Source organism: Podarcis tiliguerta (genome assembly GCF_965153285.1).
Source record: "Podarcis tiliguerta genome assembly, chromosome: 7".
Classification (NCBI taxonomy): Eukaryota; Metazoa; Chordata; class Lepidosauria; order Squamata; family Lacertidae; genus Podarcis; species Podarcis tiliguerta.
In genome coordinates this window covers 3,127,876-3,148,571 of record NC_139540.1, presented here as the reverse complement: position 1 = coordinate 3,148,571, position 20,696 = coordinate 3,127,876, and the positions used below count along the sequence as shown (strand labels likewise).

Below are 20,696 nucleotides of genomic sequence, written 5' to 3'. Positions count from 1 at the left end.
TTTATTCTATTTCCCTTAGTTCTGCCTTCACACAACCCTGGCATATCTTAAATAAAATGAGTCTAGCAGCAAGTTTGGCGTCCTGGAAGCACTCTTGTTTTGGGAAACATAATGCACAAGTGATGTTCACCTGAATTAGTTTTGCCTCCTCTGATTCCCCAGAGTAGTTTCACACTTAATTCCTCTTCCCCAGGGAACTCCGAGAGTTATAGCTCCTAACAAGCCTCAGCAACCTGAACTACACTTCCTGGGATTTTTCACTTTAGCAGACAGCCGTTAGTTTCCCCTTTAACTGGTTGTTCTTCCCAGTCTTGTGGTCCATCCTCATTCCTACGTCTGTGGCACCAGCCTCGCCGATGGCAGGTTTTGCTGAATTCCCACCTAACCCTGAAAGGACGCCCACTTTGGCTAGGCAGGTACAGTCATACCTCGGGTTACAGATTTTTCAAGTTGCACATCGTGCTGAACCCAGAAGTACTGGAACAGGTTACTTCCGGGTTTTGGCGCATGCGCAGAATCGCAACCCGCACATGCGCAGACACGAAGCTGCGGGTTGCAAACGTGCCTCCCGCACGGATCACATTCGCAAGTGTCCACTGTATTGGTACAGAAGGGAAGAAAAAGAGAGAGGCTATCGGTCAAAACATTTATTAAACGTAAACCTGGCAACTTTCACATAAAATAAATCTGTGCAGAAACATGGATTGTCTGTGACAGCTTTTCACTCAAAGTCCTTGCAGAAGCGCCTGCGATCGAGGCAGTAGGCAAAATTGTTCTTATGGGTTCAGCACGACCATCGTGGGAACTAAAGGCAGCTAGAGATGGACAATGCATGATCTGCCTTTGTGGAAAGAGTTGGTGGTGGCTATGGCCTTAAAATGCTTTGCCTTCCAGCCACGCTCCTTAAACCCAACACAGGCCGACGAGTCAGGACAGAAGGAGTTTGTGCTCTTAATCTGGAGGGCTTCAGACGCCAGTTTTCTCTTGGGCAAGTTGAGTCGGATCCAGAGGGACATCAGATTGTCGTTTGTTCAGCTTCAGAAGCGCAAACAAGTGTAATTTTAAAAAGAAGGCCCTCTCTCGTCAAAAACTGAGCACCAGGAAGGGTGGTACCCAAGCAGCGGAACCCACAAACAGCATCTCTGCCGAGTCTCAGCATCCATCCGTTGGGAACCTTAAAAGCAGGCGCCCGATTGGCTGGTGTAGGAGGACTGACCAGAAGCATGGACGTGGCAGAAGACGTGGCCTGGGACAGCCTTCTTTCTGCACTGATGTCCTGTCCTGGTGACTCCTTGGCAGGGTGGGCGTGGAGTCAGGGAGCAGTTGGACCTGGAATGAATATATATCAGAGAGAAAGATGGGTGATAAAGAGGGCAGTTAGAGAAACTATCTGATATTAATGTGGTTTCCTGCAACTGAGATTCAGAGGTGCACAGCCTGGGAGTCATTTTGGACTCACAGCTGTCCATGGAGGCGCAGGTCAATTCTGTGTCCAGGGCAGCTGTCTACCAGCTCCATCTGGTATGCAGGATGAGACCCTTCCTGCCTGCAGACTGTCTCGCCAGAGTGGTGCATGCTCTGCTTATCTCCCGCTTAGATTACTGCAATGTGCTCTACCTTTGAAGGTGACCTGGAAACTGCAATTAATCCAGAATGCGGCAGCTAGACTGGTAACTGGGAGTGTCCGCCGGGACCACATAACACCGGTCCTGAGAGATCTGCATTGGCTCCCAGTAAGTTTCCGAGCACAATTCAAAGTGTTGGTACTGACCTGTAAAGCCCTAAACAGCCTCGGTCCTGTATACCTGAAGGAGCGTCTCCACCCCCATTGTTCTGCCCGGACACTGAGGTACAGCACTGAGGGCCTTCTGGTGGTTCCCTCACTGCGAGAAGCAAGGTTACAGGAAACCAGGCAGAGGGCCTTCTCGGTAGTGGCACCCGCCCTGTGGAACACCTTCCCACCAGATGTCAAAGAGAACAACAACTACCACCAGACTTTTAGAAGACATCTGAAGGCAGCCCTGTTCAGGGAAGCTTTTAATGTTTGATGTATTACTGTATTTTAATATTTGGTTGGAAGCCGCCCAGAGTGGCTGGGGAAGCCCAGCCAGATGGGCAGGGCATAAATAAAAAATTATTATTATGATTATTATGATTAGTGTTAGTCTTATTTCTGCCTCTGACCGTGGAGGGAGGGCAGAGCCATAGTGGCTAGGAACTATCCATAGCCCTTTCCTCCTTCATGAATTTGTTGAATCTTTTAAAGCCATCTAGGTTGGTGGCCATCGCCGCCTACTGTGGCAGGGAGTTCCATAGTTTAACTGTGATCTGTGTGGTGAAGTGCTTCCCTTTATCCATCCTGAATCTTCCCAACATTCAGCTTTGTTGGACGTCCACACATCCTCGTGCCACGCTGCAGTGTGCGATACGCAGAGGTAGCCTGCCCCAGAGAGTGGAGGCTCCATTTACACATTACGCCTGAAAGAGATCTCGTCGGTCGCATCTGTCCGCTGAGAAAAGGGCACGTCAGGTTTTGTTACTTACACATCGCTGGCCATGGACTCGTTTGGGGAACTGGTCCTTGAGATGGGAAAGTTGAAGGCCGAGTCCAGGCGGTGTTGGGAGAATTTCTCCAAAGTGGCCTGTTGGGAAGAGAAAAGAATTTGGGAGGGTGGGTGCCTTATGGCCAAGAAAAAGAGCAAACTCATGCATGTACAGATTTCTGGCACTGGAGTTCCTAACTTGAACCCTTTTGAGAGATAGTGTGGTGTAGGGGTTAAGAGCAGTATTCTTGTAATCTGGTGAACCGGGTTCGCGTCTCTGCTCCTCCACATGCAGCTGCTGGGTGACCTTGAGCCAGTCACACTTCTCTGAAGTCTCTCAGCCTCACTCACCTCACAGAGTGTTTGTTGTGGGGGAGGAAGGGAAAGGAGATTGTTAGCCGCTTTGAGACTCCTTCGGATAGTGATAAAGCGGGATATCAAATCCAAACTCTTCTCTTCTTCTTCTTCTTCTTCTTGTGGACAGATTTATTTATTTTTAAAATGGAAGATTTGCATTGGGGTTTCATCTACTCTGAACCCAGCTTTGGCTGGGGAGGGTGGGATATAAATAAATTATTATTATTATTATTATTATTATTATTATTATTATTATTACTCATCTGACCAGGCGGCCCAAATACCCCAAGGCTAGGGCCAAATTAATGGGAGTTTTTGGGGAGCGTGCGAAATTGCAAAGGAGAACACAGGAGGCTACACCAAGTTGGACTACAGTGGTACCTCAGGTTAAGTACTTAATTCGTTCCGGAGGTCCGTACTTAACCTGAAACTGTTCTTAACCTGAAGCACAATTTTAGGTAATGGGGCCTCCCACTGCTGCCGTGCCGCCGGAGCACAATTTCTGTTCTCATCCTGAAGCAAAGTTCTTAACCCGAGGTACTATTTCTGGGTTAGTGGAGTCTGTAACCTGAAGCGTATGTAACTCGAGGTACCACTGTATTACTAAGCCCGGCGATGTTTTTCTGACTGCATACAGCTCTCCAGAATCTCTGGCAGAAGAACCAGTTAGAGTGTTGGGAGTAGATGATGTGGGTTCAAATCTCCGCCACGAAGCTCACTTGGGTGACCTTGGGGGACAGTGACTCAACTCTCAGCCTAACCAACCTCACAGGGTTCTTGGGGGCGTAAAATCGGGAGCAGGGGAACGATGCACAGCACACCTTGAGCTCCGTGGAGGAAAAGTGGGATATTAATAAACATGCACAGAGACAGACAGGAAATGGCTTTCCCCATCACTAACTTCCCCATCACAAACTTGACATGAGCCAACAGTGTGACGCGGCAGCTAAAAAAGCCAATGCAATTCTGGGCTGCATCAATAGGAGTATAGCATCTAGATCAAGGGAAGTAATAGTGCCACTGTATTCTGCTCTGGTCAGACCTCACCTGGAGTACTGTGTCCAGTTCTGGGCACCACAGTTCAAGAAGGACACTGACAAACTGGAACGTGTCCAGAGGAGGGCAACCAAAATGGTCAAAGGCCTGGAAACGATGCCTTATGAGGAACGGCTAAGGGAGCTGGGCATGTTTAGCCTGGAGAAGAGGTGGTTAAGGGGTGCTATGATAGCCATGTTCAAATATATAAAAGGATGTCACCTAGAGGAGGGAGAAAGGTTGTTTTCTGCTGCTCCAGAGAAGCGGACACGGAGCAATGGATCCAACTACAAGAAAGAAGATTCCACCTAAACATTAGGAAGAACTTCCTGACAGTAAGAGCTGTTTGACAGTGGAATTTGCTGCCAAGGAGTGTGGTGGAGTCTCCTTCTTTGGAGGTCTTTAAGCAGAGGCTTGACAACCATATGTCAGGAGTGCTCTGATGGTGTTTCCTGCTTGGCAGGGGGTTGGACTCGATGGCCCTTGTGGTCTCTTCCAACTCTTCTATGATTCTAAGACGTGGTTTTTCTACCTCTCTCACAACAGGCCTTTTCTGTGGTGGCTCCCCATCTGTGGGATGCTCTCCCCAGAGAGACTCACCTGGCACCATCGTTACATGTCTTCAGGTGCCAGGAAAAAGCATTCCTCTTTACCCAGGCCTTTGGCTATTCAATGATCTATGGTCTGTTAAAGGTGTGTGGGTGTTGTTCTGAATACTTTGTTATTACGCTCTGTATTATTTTTTATTATGATGCTGGGTAAAATAAGTTCTGTGCACGCCGGCTTCCTCGGCCAATAAAGCGAGATGAGCGCCGCAACCCCAGAGTCGGCCACAACTGGACCTAATGGTCAGGGGTCCCTTTACCTTTAGCTAAAATAAGTTCTTAATGTTGTGCACCTTCCTGGGATCTTTGGATAAAACATATAAATAGAATGAATGACGACGACAGGAACTGAAGTTTGCTTACGATTGAAGATTCACAACAGCCTCCGTCCTGTATACTTGAAGGAGCATCTCCACCCCCATTGTTCTGCCCGGACACTGAGGTCCAGCCCCGAGGGCCTTCTGGCGGTTCCCTCACTGCGAGAAGCCAAGTTACAGGGAACCAGGCAGAGGGCCTTCTCGGTAGTGGCACCCACCCTGTGGAAAGCCCTCCCATCCGATGTCAAGGCAATAAATAACTATTTTACTTTTAAAAGACATCTGAAGGCGGCTCTGTTTAGGGAAGTTCTTCATGTCTGACGCTGTATTGTTTTGGATATTTGGTTGGAAGCCGCCCAGAGTGGCTGGGTAAACCCAGACAGATGGGCAAGGTATAAATATTATTATTATTATTATTATTAAAGTGACAAAAGGGAGTGCTGATTCTGCCCAGGCACTGAGGTCCAACGCCAAGGGCCTTCTGGCGGTTCCCTCACTGTGAGAAGCCAAGTTACTGGGAACCAGGCAGAGGGCCTTCTCGGTAGTGGCACCCGCCCTGTGGAACGCCCTCCCACCAGATGTCAAGGAGAAAAATAACTACCAAACTTTTAGAAGACATCTGAAGGCAGCCCTGTTCAGGGAAGCTTTTAATGTTTAACGGACTACTGCATTTTAATACTTTGTTGGAAGCTGCCCAGAGTGGCTGGGGAAACCCCCCAGATGGGTGGGGTATAAATAATAAATTATTATTATTATTATTATTATTATTATTATTATTATTATTCATGTAGCACCAACTTGGACTGTGGAACTCACTGCCACAAGAGGTTGTGATCGTTTCCCTCAGCTGTTCATGTCCCAAAAACAGTGGGACAGAGTAGGGTTTGAAGTGGAACTTCGCAGAAGTTCAAGGGTTGGTGAGTTTTTCGAACCGGAAACATCTCTAAACACTACACACCCAAGGCAGACTTCTTCCCTCCCCGCGTTCAGCACAGGACACCTGAGCAGTCTCCCCCAATACCTCATGCCTGCTGGAACGGGTCAGACTCTGGCGCCGAAGGCTCATAGGGTGAGGGGAATAGCTTCGCTGAGGCTTCCAGCCGGCTGCAGGTGGCATTGTGCCTTCCTCCAGAAAGATGCTCTCGCCCTTCATTGGAGAGTCTCTCGCCAGGTGAGAGTCACCTGCGACACAAAGATTGGCAAATATTGGGCTAATGGTGGAGACATACCTTTGCCATTTACGACAGAATTCCAAGGACCGGGGGGGGCGGGACGGACCAAACCCAGCTTCCCAGCAAAAGCTAGCAAATTTAACACACAAAGTTTTAAGTGTCTATATGCTTATCACATTTATAAATTTTAAATTTATTGTTGTACATTGTTTTAATTGTTTGTTTTCCTTCTGCGACTGTACCCCCGAGTGTGTTTTATAAGCTGGTCTCCGACCGTAATAAATTATCTATCTAACACAGCTGAGTACTGCTTCAAAGGTTAAAGCGCGAAGCCTCTAGTCCACATGGAGGTGGAAGGGAAAGCACCCGTTTTTGTGCTGCGAGTTGAAAGCTTCAGAATCCAGAATGGAAATGCATTTTATTAAGTTATTTCATAAGATTTATACACTGCTTGATTGTCAAACTCCTCAAAGCAGTTTGCAAAAAAATAAGATTATTGGTAAGAAAAATGAATGGCAATAACGTAAGACCTTCAAAAACAGCAATAGAACAAAAACGGATTAAAACTCACACCTGGGTGGGCATGTCTAAACAAAAATGCTTTCAGCAGGCACCAAAAAGAGTACTGCCTGATATCAATAAGCAGGGAGTTCCTAAGTTGCTAAGGGCTTTAAATAGAACTGGAACACATAATGCTCAATGTGACGCATTGAAGAGAGTTGGGGCTAGAGAAGTCATTATATAGAAATCATGTCACAGGATAATATAAATAATAATAATAATAATAATAATAATACGGCCTAGGACCCTCGTACCTACGGGACCGCCTCTCCTGTTATGTCCCACAGAGGAACTTACCGTCTTCAAATAAAAACATCCTGAAGGTCCCAGGCAACAGAGAGGTTAGGCTGTCCTCAACTGGAGCCAGGGCTTTTTCGGCTGTGGCTCCGATCTGGTGGAACACTCTATCACAAGAGACTAGGGCCCTGCGGGACTTGACATCTTTCTGCAGGGCCTGCAAGACAGAGCTGTTCCACCAGGCCTTTGGCCAGGGCACAGCCTGATTCCCTCCTTTGGCAATCCTCACAGACTTTAGCCTAATGGTTGCCATCAATTTGATTTGAATTAATTTTATAATGAAATGATTTTAGAATGTTGTACTATTTTATTGGTGTTAGGCGCCCTGAGCCCAGCTTCGGCTGGGGAGGGCGGGATATAAATAAAAATTATTATTATTAATAATAATAATAATAATAAATTTATTATTTATACCCTAGCCATCTGGCTGGGTTTCCCCAGCCACTCTGGGAGGCTCCCAACAGAATATTAAAAGCACATTCAGATGACAACAGGATATATTCTGAAACACCTACAGGCTTTGCGGTAAGCAAAAAAAGGAAAGATTTGCTATAAACCAGATTCTTCTCTAACATGTTTCCTGATCCATTCAGTTGGCAGAAGAGCTGTTTTCTGGACAGTGAATGCAAATCATCACCCCCAACCCTCAAGCCTTTGTTCTTGGCTCCCTAAAGCCGCTGCCATGCACACCTGAGGACGGCTCACCTGTCGCGTAGCTCAAGTCTCCCAGCTTCTCCAGTTCCCTTTTCAGGAGACCAACCTCACCTTCACTGCGGAGAGGAGAGGAGAGGCCAATCAATCATTTTCTCGCGGCTTTATATTGAGTCTGGCCAGAGTCTCAGGCAGGGCTACTGCCCAGCCCTACTCGGAGACGATGGAGCCTTCTAAAGGCATTCAGCTGTTCCATCCTTGAGCCCCAGCTCTCTTCTGCCAGAGAACCTGTGTATTCCAGAGTTTCATGGAATCTTAGAGCTGGGAGGGACCCCTTGGGGTCATCCATCCCCACCCCCTGCAATGCAAGAATCTCAGCTCAAGCATCCATGGCAGACGGCCACCCAAGCTCTGCTTAATCCAACCTTTCAATATGCAGCAGCATCGCCTGTTCCTGGCCACGCCTTCCTACCTGTCGGGCGTGGAGGTGAGCCGGCAGCGGCTGGAGCCTTCCACCTGTGCTTCCTGGGCGCCCACTTCTGCCCCCTGCCTCAGACGCAGCAAGGTGGGCTTCCATCTCCTCCCTTTCACGGCACAGAGGCAGAGGGTGCCTAGGAGCCCATTGCCTAAAGGGCAGAGAAAGCGCACATCGATATCACTTGCCATGCTTCAAGGTTTCCAGCTCATCTACTCTTTTGCGCCAGGCAAAAAGAAGATGAACTACTTCACTGAAAATCAGCTGGTTGCTCTTAAGAGGCAGAATATATCAATCTTCTTGTACTGTGATTTGTTGCTATTTTCACCAATTATAGATGAGTCATTCTTTGTTGTAATTGATAAGTGTAAACTGTCTTAATTATGCTGTTTAATTTTAGTGTTTACTATTGGATTCTAATCCATTATTGCACCTTGCTTTTTTTGGTATAAGTTGTTTAAAGTTATTGTGACTTTTTATATAGGATCTGATTGTTACTATTAATGTTTGATGTTTATTATTATTGTTTTTGTGTGTGTTGGGAGCCACAACAGAGGGGCTGGGGCAACCCAGCCAAATGGGTGGGGTATAATTAAAATAATATAATTAAAACAATAAAATCAACTGCTCTAAGGTTTGTTTTTAATCATCAAACGGTGTGTAAGTGAAATAATAACATTAATAAGAACTGACAATAACGTAAGACTTAAAAAAAAAAAAGACAACATGCTAAACATCAAAATGCTGGGTTGCATAGACTTCATGCTTGCCTGCGACAGTCAAGATTAAGAGGCAGGTGAGCGACTTGAAGCTCAAGGAGACGGCCTGGTTCAGCTCAGACAGGGCGTTGGCCACGACGAGGACTAGCAGCGTGGCACGCGGGAGCCCGGGAATCTGCAGGAAGGTCATGATGAGGGCTGCCAGGAGGAAATAGCTGCCGTGTAGGACACAGGTATAGATGGAGCTGAGGCTGAACCCTGCGAGACAAGAGGTGGGCACGAAATGCTCTAATTCCCGTATTCCGCTTATTTGCTAAGCTGTTGTGATTCTGCATTGTTTAAAGCTTTGCATTTTGCAATGGCGCTGTGGGTTAAACCACAGAGCCTAGGGCTTGCCGAGCAGAACGTCGGCAGTTTGAATCCCCGCGACGGGGTGAGCTCCCATTGCTTGGTCCCTGCTCCGGCCAGCCTAGCAGTTCGAAAGCACGTCAAAGTGCAAGTAGATAAATAGGTACCGCTCCAGCGGGAAGGTAAACAGCGTTTCCATGCGCTGCTCTGGTTCGCCAGAAGTGGCTTAGTCATGCTGGCCACAAGACCCGGAAGCCTCTGCCCTTCCAAAATAGTCTTACCTGCCCAGCTGATGAACCTCCGAATGTGTTGCAGCTGCCCGTCCACACTCGCTTGCATCCGGTCCATGGCGTTCAGCAACACTCCCAGACTCTGGTTCATCTTCTGCAGCTTCTGCATCAGCTCCTCGTAATACAAGGCCGTCTGGTTCTGGTAGGCCGCGAACAAGCCCAGGTTGGTCTCTGGGATGGAGGGCGGAGGGGGAAGAGAAACGACCGAGTTCAGAGCGCAAGCGGAGAGGCAGTCTTGGCTCCGTGGCCAGAAGGGTTTGAATGCCCCCTCCCACCACCAACCTGTCTTGGAGTAGACTTCTTGAGCTCGCCTTTGCACCTGGGACAGGTCCTCAAGGATGGCCCTGTGACCTTCTTGCAGCTCCAGGTCCTGCTGATCTAGGTGACGGCTGACGTTTTCTGCAAGGAGAGTGTTAGGTTGTGGGTGAACATATCAGACGACACAGCGATTCTTCAGGCAGCTCTTGTTTATTCACAGGCCAGAACAGAACTGAACTGAAGGGTTCAGCCAACCTGCTTATATAGAGCTCAACTACAGAGCAACAGTAAAAACTTTCTGTAACTATCCAATCACTGAAAGTCACTTTCAGTTCCTTATTTGCATATGTGGACCTGAGTGAAAACTATCTACAGTATCCCCCTGCTGGGCCAAGGGTGAGGACTTCAGTACATAACAGAGAGGAACACAGGCAGCCCTTGCTTTTTGGAATTTCTGCTGCGATACCCAACAAACCGCAGTTTATGTCGCAATATGACAATCACCCCCTATCTGCTCTTCCCTGAAGCCCTATCAGGGGTCTAGATGGCCCTTTGTGTCTCTTCCAACTCTGCAGAAATTGAAGACATCTCTGTTCTGCCAAGTCTTCCCAGCTGGATGAATGGGTCTCTGCTGTGCATACAGCTTTTAAAGTTAGTTGCTCTTATTTTCTGTGTTTTCATCTTTTCTGTAGCCATTTTCATTGCATTTCTTACATTGCCTCAAGACATGTGCATTGAAGGAGATGAAATAATTTATTTTGTGGGACTACCACTCCCATCATCCCTGAGCTCTGGCCTTGCTAGCTAGGGGGTGATGGGAGTTGTAGTTCAACAACATCTGGGGACCCACAAGTTGAGAACCGCTGGAAGCCAAACATGCCCCATTTATTTCAGTGATGGGTAAGTAAGGTCTGGAGATTGACTCCCCCCCCCAAAGCCAGAAAGGTCCTTTCTATAGGGTCAAAACATGAACTCCCAACCCTGCACCCCCAGAGACAATGGGAGCAAGCCTTGGAGGACACAAGGCTTTGCAGAGTTTTTATGGGCCCACTGATATTGCAGTTAGTAATACTGCTCAGTCTGAAGTGACTGGAAGCCTAAGAACTGACTCCTTTTGGAAGAAATCGTTGTGCAGGCCCATAAAAAATATTATTCAAAATTTTACTTGCAGAACTCTTCAAAGTAAAACAGAAACATCAAATGATGCATCCAAAATACCCATGCAATGTCTTGCACTGTCCCAGCACAGGCTCAGCATCTTAGAAAATATGAAATAATCCAAACAGAAGCAGAGGTCTGCCTCTCCCCACAGCGCTGCTTTTCAGCCTCCTTTGGCCTTCGGCTGTTTATTCTCCCTTCAGGACAGAGTTGCCATACATCCGGAAATGTCCGGGATTTAAACTGCGAAAACAGCACGCGGAGGGAATTTCAGAAAAACTGGCAGAAAAAGCTCAACAACTTTTGTGTCCGGATTTTTTACTCCTTGAAATATGGCAACCCTATTTCATTGACATCCTTCTGCAATTAATCCAGAATGCGGCAGCTAGACTGGTGACTGGAAGTGGCTGCCAAGACCACATAACACCGGTCCTGAAAGATCTTCATTGGCTCCCAGTAAGTTTCCGAGCACAATTCAAAGTGTTGGTGCTGACCTTGAAAGCCCAAAACGGCCTCAGTCCAGTATATCTGAAGGAGCGTCTCCACTCCCATCGTTCTGCACGGACACTGAGGTCCAGCTCCGAGGGCCTTCTGGCGGTTCCCTCACTGCGAGAAGCCAAGTTACAGGGAACCAGGCAGAGGGACTTCTTGGTGGTGGCACCCGCCCTGTGGAACTCCCTCCCACCAGATGTCAAAGAGAAGAATAACTACCAGACTTTTAGAAGACAACTGAAGGCGGCCCTGTTTAGGGAAGTTTTTAATGTCTGACGCTGTATTGTTTTTAATATTCTGTTGGAAGCCGCCCAGAGTGGCTGGAGAGACCCAGCCAGATGGGCAGGGTATAAATAATAAATTATTCTTATTCTTATTACCCATCCTCTTTGTGATGCCCTCGATCAGTTCTGCCACCTGCTGCTGCCCGCTGGCAATCAGAGCCTTCTCCTGAACCAGCTGGTCCAGGTTGTTGTGGATGGACTCCTCCATCTCCACCTGGCTGCCTTGCAACCTCTCCTGCTGGGCCAGCAGCGCCTCCTGGCTGGTGGCCACTTTCTGCAGCGATTCCGACGTCAGCTCCTTCAGCTCCTCCTGCCCACTCTGCAGGGGAGGGAAGTCGCAGAATAAGGAGTGTCAGAAGAAGCGAGGCAGCCGAACGGAAAAATAGATAAAGCTGCCCAACAACAGAATCCATGCATTGCTCTACCTGGCTTAATATTGTCTGCACGGACCGGCAGCAGCTCTCCAGGGTTAAAACACTTAATTGTAAAAGCAGCATAAAATACAGTATAAAAACATGAATAACAATAAAATTGAAAATTCAAAAATCAATTTAGGGGAAATAAGCATTAGATAATCCCCAGGGCTAGCTGGCTGAATTGGTCCTGCTTGGGCCAGCGAGGAGACCAGGGGAGAATTAGCTGTGGGGTCTCAGTGCGGGTGATCTTCATAAAAGGGGAGGGGGAGGGAAGGAAGGGGAATAAAAGATCAGGCTGAATACAAATTAAAGGCCCGTGGAATAGCTCTGTCTTTCAGGCATGAATCCTGCAGGGCCCTGGCCTCGTGGGACAGAGCATTCCACCAGTTCGGAGCCACCACTGAGAAGGCCCTGGCCCTGGTGGAGGATAGTCTGGCTTCCTTAGGGCCCGGGACCTCTAAACTATGATTATTCATGGACCTTAAGATCCTCTGTGGAGCAGACCAGGAGAGGCGGTCCCATAGGTATGAGGCTCCTAAGCCACAGATAGTCCTCCCGCCCCCCAAGGAAGATCCTAATTTATATATATATCAAATCCAAAGCAGTACAAGCCTTAAGCATTTTCATCGCTTCCAGCTGGCTGACGGCAGTGGAGACCAAGGCGTTGACAGTGTGCTCCGCTCGGCGCTTGAACTGCATCTGACGGGTGGCGTAGCAGACAGCCCGGGCTCGGTTGCTCACGATGTGGTAGGCGTTCCAGGTGTCCGGATCCATCCCAGCCGTGCATTCTGCTAGAGTCTGTTGGGCGAACAGAGAAGGAATGGCAGATCGCGATTGAATGAATCACTGCAGGAACCCTGCAGCTCATCCAAGACCCCAGAATTCATGCAACTCTGTTTAGATCGGTTAATTTTTATTTTATTTATGTAATGGGGCATCAGCCTCACCCTTGCTGTCTGAACCAGGTCATTAAAACAAGGAAATGCAACTGGCATAGCTTTGGAAAAGGAGCTATGGCTGCCGCCCACGCCTCCAGCAGCTGTTTTTGTAGGCAGGTGCTGCTTCGTAATGAAATAAAAAAATTAAGGCTTATATATAAAATAAATGTTCATGGGAGTGCCAGGCAAACACGTACATAAATGTAGGGGCCACATGTCTGAGGCAGCACAGGAGGGCAGCCCTGGAGCCATTTTGGCTCCCAAACTGACCAAACGTTTTCTCTGCAAGGTCAAAGGAAAAGGTAAAAGCCTCCCCATTGTCTTTTCCTTCACAAATCCGGTCTTAAGGGTATGTCTGTGCATGAATAGGGTGAGCCTGTGACCTGGCTCAGGAAGTAAGTATTTGTCACTACAAAAGACTGGCCAGGCTCCACAGGGTATCCAGTTAAGTGAGCATTAATAGGTAACCTGCCAGACAGGAGATAAACAATGCACTCAGATTTCTGTTGTAGACCGCCCTTTCTGTGATGTAGGTATGATGTGTCTGGGGGTGGTCTTGAACTCTAGGGAGGGCAATTTAAAATGTCTATATAAGGGCAGACACACCTTGGTTCTGGGTCCTCCTCCTTTCCTGCGTGTGAAGGGATCACCCTGTTGCAACAGTTAATAAAGATCAGGCTTACTAGCTGCTTTGCTTCTCAATATTCTTTGGTTGGCCTCTGTTATTTTCTCTGACTGATGGAGAACCTGCAAAGGACTCTATAAGGGCTCTTGTGTCCCCCATAAGGGAATAAGGGTAGATTTCCATTTATTACAGTAAGATTCTAGGTAGGTTCCCAAACCGGATTAGGTACCATGTCGGCAGTGCACAGGTAAGTCCCACGTCCTTCGACGCTGGCCTGGCAGTTGAACAGCGAGACGCCCAGCTTGGCCAGCTCCTCTTCTGTCAGGTCCGTGCAAGACGACCGAAGCTGTGCAACCACCTAGCAATGAAGGTAAGAGAGAGAAGGGGAATAACCAGGCCGAAAGGGGGGGGGGGGTAATCTCCTGTTTGTAATCTGAGACAACCCAGCCACCCAGAGTGGCTGGGGAAACCCCGCCAGATGGGTTTGGTATAAGTAATAAATTATTATTATTGTTGTTGTTGTTGTTGTTGTTGTTATTCCACAAGGAACATTTAGAGGCAATGTAATAATCTGATTTTATTCTAGGTCTGCACATGCTTTGTGAGCACTACTATAGAAAAAGGAAGCTTCTATAATTCTTTGGAATTGTACCTGGAGGAGCGTCTCCACCTCCATCGTTCTGCCCAGACACTGAGATCCAGCTCCGAGGGCCTTCTGGCGGTTCCCTCACTGCGAGAAGTGAGGCTACAGGGAACCAGGCAGAGGGCCTTTTTGGTGGTGGTGCCCTCCCGGTGGAACGCTTTCCCATCAGATGTCAAGGAGACATCTGAAGGCAGCCCTGTTCAGGGAAGTTTTTAATGTTTGACCTTTTATTGTGTTTTTAATATCCTGTTGGACGCCGTCCAGAGTGGCTGGGGAAACCCAGCCAGATGGGCGGGGTATAAATATAACAACAACAACAACAACAGTCATACCTTGGGTTACAGACGCTTCAGGTTGTGTTTTTTCGGGTTGTGGACCCAGAAGTACCGGAATGGGTTACTTCCAGGTTTCGGTGGTCGCGCATGCGCAGAAGTGCTAAATCACGCTTTGCGCATGCACAGAAGCACCGAATCGCAACCCGTGCGTGCTCAGGCACAGGTTGTGAACACTGCGGGTTGTGAACGTGCATCCTGCACGGATCACATTCACAACCCGAGTGTCCACTATATTATTTTTGGGGCCTGGATGCCTCAGTTGTTTGGAGCGTGGTGCCGATAACGCGGAGGTCGCAGGTTTGATCCCCTGGAGCAGCTGCATTGCAGGGGGTTGGACTAGATGATTCTCAGGGTCCCCTTCCGACTCTACAATTCTGTGATCCGTTGTAGAATGCAGAGCGGAAAACTCTGGGGCAAACCTCCATGACGGCATGGAAGCTGGCCCGCACTGCAGAGAGAAGATGTTTAAACTGCAGGCGGACCTTATGGTGGCAGGAGTCCAGGGGCGAGAGATCCAGCCGCCGGGCCTCAGCTAAGAACCTCTCATCTGCCGTGGTCATCTCAAAAGGCACATGGGACAGGTGAGCTGGGTCTGGAGGGGGTGCGGGGGGCACAGGGTTTTTTTCTGGGGTTCCACTTCGAGTGAGCCAGCCGAAAAACCCAGAGGAGGACGCAACCAGGAGCAGGAGAAGCGAGAGGCAGAAGGCCCAGCGATCAAGAAGCAGCATCTTCAGAGGGTGTCCTGCAAGGCAGAGACAAGGACAGTGATATATGCATGGCAGAGGGTTGGACTAGATGACCCAAGGGTCCCTTCCAGCTCTGTAGTTCTATAATTTTTTTTTTTTTTTTAAATTCTTAATTTTTACATGAAATTTCAAAAAAAACCATACAACATATTTTCTCATCTTATTCAATGTTTTGGACTTCCATCAACCACATCTGAAGATTTTTCAATCTTTATTATTATTATTATTATTATTATTATTATTTCAATATTATTATTATTAATCACTTAATCTGCATTTCATTAATTTCACTATTACTTTTAATAGTCCTTCACTAATAATTTCTCTTCATACTTTTCTCTGCAATATTTCATATAGTCCTCCTTACAAAACTTCTTGCAACCCTACTAGCGTAATCTGTTGATTACAATTGCTTTTCAGCTATAGTTCACATATTTACTCCAGTCCTCTGAGAATCTCTGGTCCCGCAGGTTTCGAATCCTTCCTGTCGTCTTGTCTAATTCTGCACAGTCCATTAATTTTGTCTGCCATTCCTCTTTAGTTGGTAATTCTTCTTCTTTCCATTTCTGTGCCAATAGTACTCTTGCTGCCATTATATAGAAACAGTTTATTATCCTGCAGTTCTATGATTCCACATATGTTGTGGTTTGTTGCTGCTTCCTGATGCTAAAGTTTTGCTAGGTCTCTATGTGGGTCACTGGAATCAGAGTTTTAGAGCTGGAAGGAACACATCTAGTACAATGCCCCTACAATGGAGAAATCTTTTTGCTCAGCGTGGAACTCAAACCCACACAACTCTGACATTAAAAGTCTCATGCTTTTACCGACTGAGCTGGGCGTGTTGAATTTTCCAGCTTTCAAATTACCAAAAATGAGGGGTGCTAAGAAGTTGTAACCACAGAGCCTAGGACTTGCCGATCAGAAGGTCGGTGGTTTGAATCCCTGCGACGGAGTGAGCTCCCGTTGCTCGGTCCCTGCTCCTGCCGACCTAGCAGTTCGAAAGCATGTCAAAGTGCAAGTAGATAAATAGGTAACACTCCGGCGGGAAGGTAAACAGCGTTTCCGTGCGCTGCTCTGGTTCGTCAGAAGCGGCTTAGTCATGCTGGCCACATGACCCGGAAGCTGTACGCCGGCTCACTCGGCCAATAAAGCGAGATGAGCGCCGCAACCCCAGAAGTTGTAATATGACTGGGGAATTCAAAAGGTGTCTGGTTTTTTTAAAACCAATATAATCTAGTTTTGCTTGGTAAGTAAAATGTATGTAAAAAAATGCATAGAAATAAAAAATGATTGCTAAGTACTTGCAGTTATCTTGTATATTATTATTTAGCATTGCATGACATTTTCAGAAGGCAAAATCAAAATGCTTTTGTTTTCCGAAAGCAGTTTATGTGCTTCTTCATCAAACCTAGAAGTAGCAAGCTAAATGTCGCATCACAAAAATAGCAGATTTGAATTTCTCACACCCAAAAACAAATTTTAAGCCCCCCTCACTGAATAAATTTGTAAAAAGTAAGTTTCGCCCCCTAAAGTGACACACCCTGTTAATGGTTTCATATTGCAATGTATTCTCTTTCCTTTTATGCTGTGCCTTCGGCTGTAAATTTTTTGTAAGTGGCTTAGGGAGTCTTTTGCAGCAAATTACTAATAAGTCAAAAAAGCCATCCGGTCTGCAGCCAGGATGCCACCTAGAAAAATAGGCGAACATTGGGTCGTGGTGATGGTGGGGCACCAGACCATAAACTTCTGCTGCTAACAGGAAAACTTTAGGGGGAAAGTCCAGAGGGAGACATTTTCTCCAGCTGGGTCCTTTGTCCAAAATTAAGGGGAAAGGGGAAAATTCACATTCCCTGTTGCTCAACAAGCCTTGGGAGAAAGAGGGGGGGGGTGTCCCATAAAGGTAATTAATAGCCCTTCAATAGCACTGCTGCCCTGTTGAAAGCTATTGTTTCCCAAAGATTATTCTATCTGGCTGCACAATAGACCAAGATAGCCAATTGTCTGGGGTATATTCCTGCAAAGGCAGCCCTGGAAAAAACCCCATAGAAGTAGCCCTTCAGGATGAGACTTTGAGGCTCGTGGGATCCACCATGTGATTTTCCCACAATGGTCAATCACAGGCTCTCTCCACCACCCCCAATATAGGGAAGGGTTATAGTTCAGCAGAGACTGCAGTGGTGGCCTAACTTGGCCCTCCAGCTGTTTTGGGACTACAACTCCCATCATCCCTAGCTAACAGGACCAGTGGTCAGCGATGATGGAAATTGTAGTCCCAAAACAGCTGGAGGGCCAAGTGGCCACCACTGGATAGTGCAACTGCCCTGCATTCAGGCGGTCCCTGGTTCAAGCCCCAGTTTTTCCCAGGAGAGGTGAGGTGGAATAAACTCTTGTCAGAAACTCTGGACTCAAGTGTAGACAATACAGAGTCAGAATCAAGACAAGATGTTTCTCTGTGTTCCCTAAGCAGAGCATGAAAGCAAGAGCTTCCCCCATTCCTTCCTACTGCAGCACCTGGCATTCCAAGATAGACTGCCCGAGAACATGGAGGCTTCATTTTGCTAGCCAACATACCCAACAGCAGTGCTTTTTTTCCTTTTGTGAATCTAAGTTTGGCCTCATTGAGGGGCAGTATTTCAATACAAGTAGGAAAAGGAGAGTACATCTAAACATATTTTTTAAAGGAAAAAGTGAGAGCTGGACCATAAAGAAGGCTGATCGCTGAAGAATGGATGCTTTTGAATTCTGGTGCTGGAGGAGACGCTTGAGAGTCCCATGGACTGCAAGAAGATCAAACCTCTCCATTCTGAAGGAAATCAGCCCTGAGTGCTCACTGGAAGGACAGATCCTGAAGCTGAGGCTCCAAGACTTTGGCCACCTCATGAGAAGAGAAGACTCCCTGGAAAAGACCCTGATGCTGGGAAAGATGGAGGGCACAAGGAGAAGGGGACGACAGAGGACGAGATGGTGGGACAGTGTTCTCAAAGCTACCAACATGAGTTTGACCCAACTGCGGGAGGCAGTGGAAGACAGGAGTGTCTGGCGTGCTCTGGTCCATGGGGTCACAAAGAGTCGGACACGACTAAATTACTAAACAACAAGAAGGCATCCTGGAAAGTTTTAGGTCAACACTATTTGAGCAGAAATAGGTGGGAAAGGACTCAAAACGTCCTAGGTTTAATCCATGTCATGTCCAAGGAGGAATGGCAATGCACACACACACAAATACCGCACCTGAAATCCCTGGGGAACTGCTGCCAACCAGTGTGGACGATACAGAGGTAGACTGACCAATAGTCCCATAAGGCAGTTTCCTATCCATTAACCAGGAAATTCTTTAATAATAATAATAATAATAATTTTTATTTATACCCCGCCCTCCCCTGCCAAGGCTGAAAATGAGATTATGATTTTATTTTATTTTTAAAAGACCCATACCAGGTAAACTGCAGAAGGTTTGGGGTTCCTACGATGCTCAAAAACCATGTCAAGATTCCTGCATTGCAGCACGTTGGACTAGACGACCCTCGTGATGCCTTATGATTTTAAGGCTTGGCATCTGGATATTTCCCGGGAGCCAGTAGCAGCTCTAGAAGCAACGAGCTATTTATTCATGTATGCTACAACAGCGGCAAGAGTCTTGATAGCACAAGGATGGAACGAAGAAACCCCGACAAAGGAACAGTGGCAAGAGAAATTGATGAACTACGCAGAATTGGCTAAATTGACATACAAACTGCGAGATAAGGACAACTGTGACTTCAAAGAAGAATGGGAACTTTTTACAAAGTATTTAAAAAGACAACAAAATGAATTGGACTCCTTGGCAGGTTTTGAATAAACATACACAAATTTAGTGACTGGTGACATGGTAGATAGATAATATAAGGATGGAAATTATTTTATAATATGCAGAAAGAGACACGGGTTGAGAAATCAGAGAGGAGCTGAAGGAAGTTTCAGCGGGGGGAGGGTGGGTTTGATGGGGTGGGGAAAAGGGGGGGGGAATGAATATGATATGTTTTGATATATTATGTTGAAATTGTTAATAAAAAAATTAAGGAAAAAAAAATAGAAGCAATAAGCTAAAGCTGGACACCAAAACGCTAAAAATCCCCAGTAATTTGGGAGACAGAAGAACGTTGACCACTCCCAGCAAGGTCTGTTACATACTCCCTAGTCAGCAGCAGTGTGGCATAGTGGTTAGTGTATCAAGACTAGGGTTCAAATCCCCACTCGGCTATCCTGAAGCTCACTGGGTGTGTCTTTGGGCCTCGCTGGCCTACCCTACCTCACAAGGCTGTTGTGATTATTAAAAGGAGAAGGGGGAGAAGCATGCAGGCCCCCTTGAAATCCTTGGAGGAAGGAGGAGGAATATGAATGCAATAAAACAAAACAAAATAAAATACCCCTGGGCTGCTCCAATCAAAAATTCTATACACAATAGGAATACATAGGGGAATACATGAAGAAATAGGGTGTTAAAGCAGAACTCTTAATAGGCAATTGTTAAGCGTGTAAGAACAAAAGAAGTAATTATAACTCAACAGTTTTCAAGTTATTCTATTTTCTTAAAGCAACTATAAAAAAAATATTATGATGGGAAGATCTCACACAGGAAGCAGTAGGGAGGAGGGGAGGGTTAGGTTGAATTTGGGAAATCAAATACTATATGGGACAAGAAAGGATATAATAGATTCTTATAGAATAGTAATATATTGTAACCAGAATAGACGTTCAAAAGGGGAAGTAAATGTATTTTTAGTATTTTCATTATGGTAATAATTTTTTTTTAAAAAAAATTGAAGTTTTTATTGTTAAAATAATTCAGCATTAATACACACATATTGTGAATATACAAACATACATTTCATACAATCCTTAAAAATGTTCAAACATACCTACACTCAATCCCACAGATCATTCCTTTTCCCATCAGCATCCACCACCCCTCACCCCACCTTTGTGCTAGACTTCCAATCTACTCAATTGCAATTTCTTTCCACTTCTATTACTTTCTTTCACACACCTTTAACCTAATTTCACGCTTCTTTTTCTATTACACATTGCTATCCATCTTATTTAGTATTCCAGTATTTTTTAAACGGAACTTGTTTATTCTAATAGGAGTTCTGATTTTTCAATATGGTTTTGCAAGTATCCTTTAAGCACCTTGGAAGGATCTCAAAAGAGAAGATAGACAGGGACAATAATTATTATAGGTGGCAATGTTAATTTAGCCTTCTTCGTTTTGCTGTCTGTATAATTTTCTTAAGTCAATAAAAAACAAAACCCCTCGACCAAGCATCTCCCCACCTGCCTCGCCTGCGTCTCCGGATTCCCCCAAACGCGCATTTCGAAAGTTTCCCGGCAAAAGCGCTACCAAATCCATTCTTATGAACACGTCTGACGGTGACGTCAGAGCCGGCCCAGC

At 46.4% G+C, this 20,696-nt stretch overlaps 2 protein-coding genes across 2 annotated transcripts in view; one reads left to right on the top strand and one right to left on the bottom strand.

Annotated features, from left to right (window-relative positions):
* Positions 1 to 20,696, top strand: part of EEF1D (eukaryotic translation elongation factor 1 delta) — a 247,792-nt gene that overhangs the window by 182,546 nt on the left and 44,550 nt on the right. The window lies entirely within an intron of this gene.
* LOC310682037 (protein brambleberry-like) lies at positions 633 to 20,644 on the bottom strand. Its single transcript, XM_083450283.1, has 13 exons — positions 20,579 to 20,644; positions 15,002 to 15,261; positions 13,771 to 13,899; positions 12,591 to 12,776; positions 11,659 to 11,881; positions 9,653 to 9,769; positions 9,362 to 9,541; positions 8,784 to 8,990; positions 8,011 to 8,164; positions 7,593 to 7,657; positions 5,809 to 6,039; positions 2,545 to 2,749; positions 633 to 1,329 (listed from the first exon to the last, which is right to left on the bottom strand). Exons 2-13 carry the CDS (start codon positions 15,245 to 15,247, stop codon positions 1,176 to 1,178), a joined length of 2,097 nt encoding a protein of 698 aa, XP_083306409.1. The 5' UTR covers positions 15,248 to 15,261; positions 20,579 to 20,644; the 3' UTR covers positions 633 to 1,175.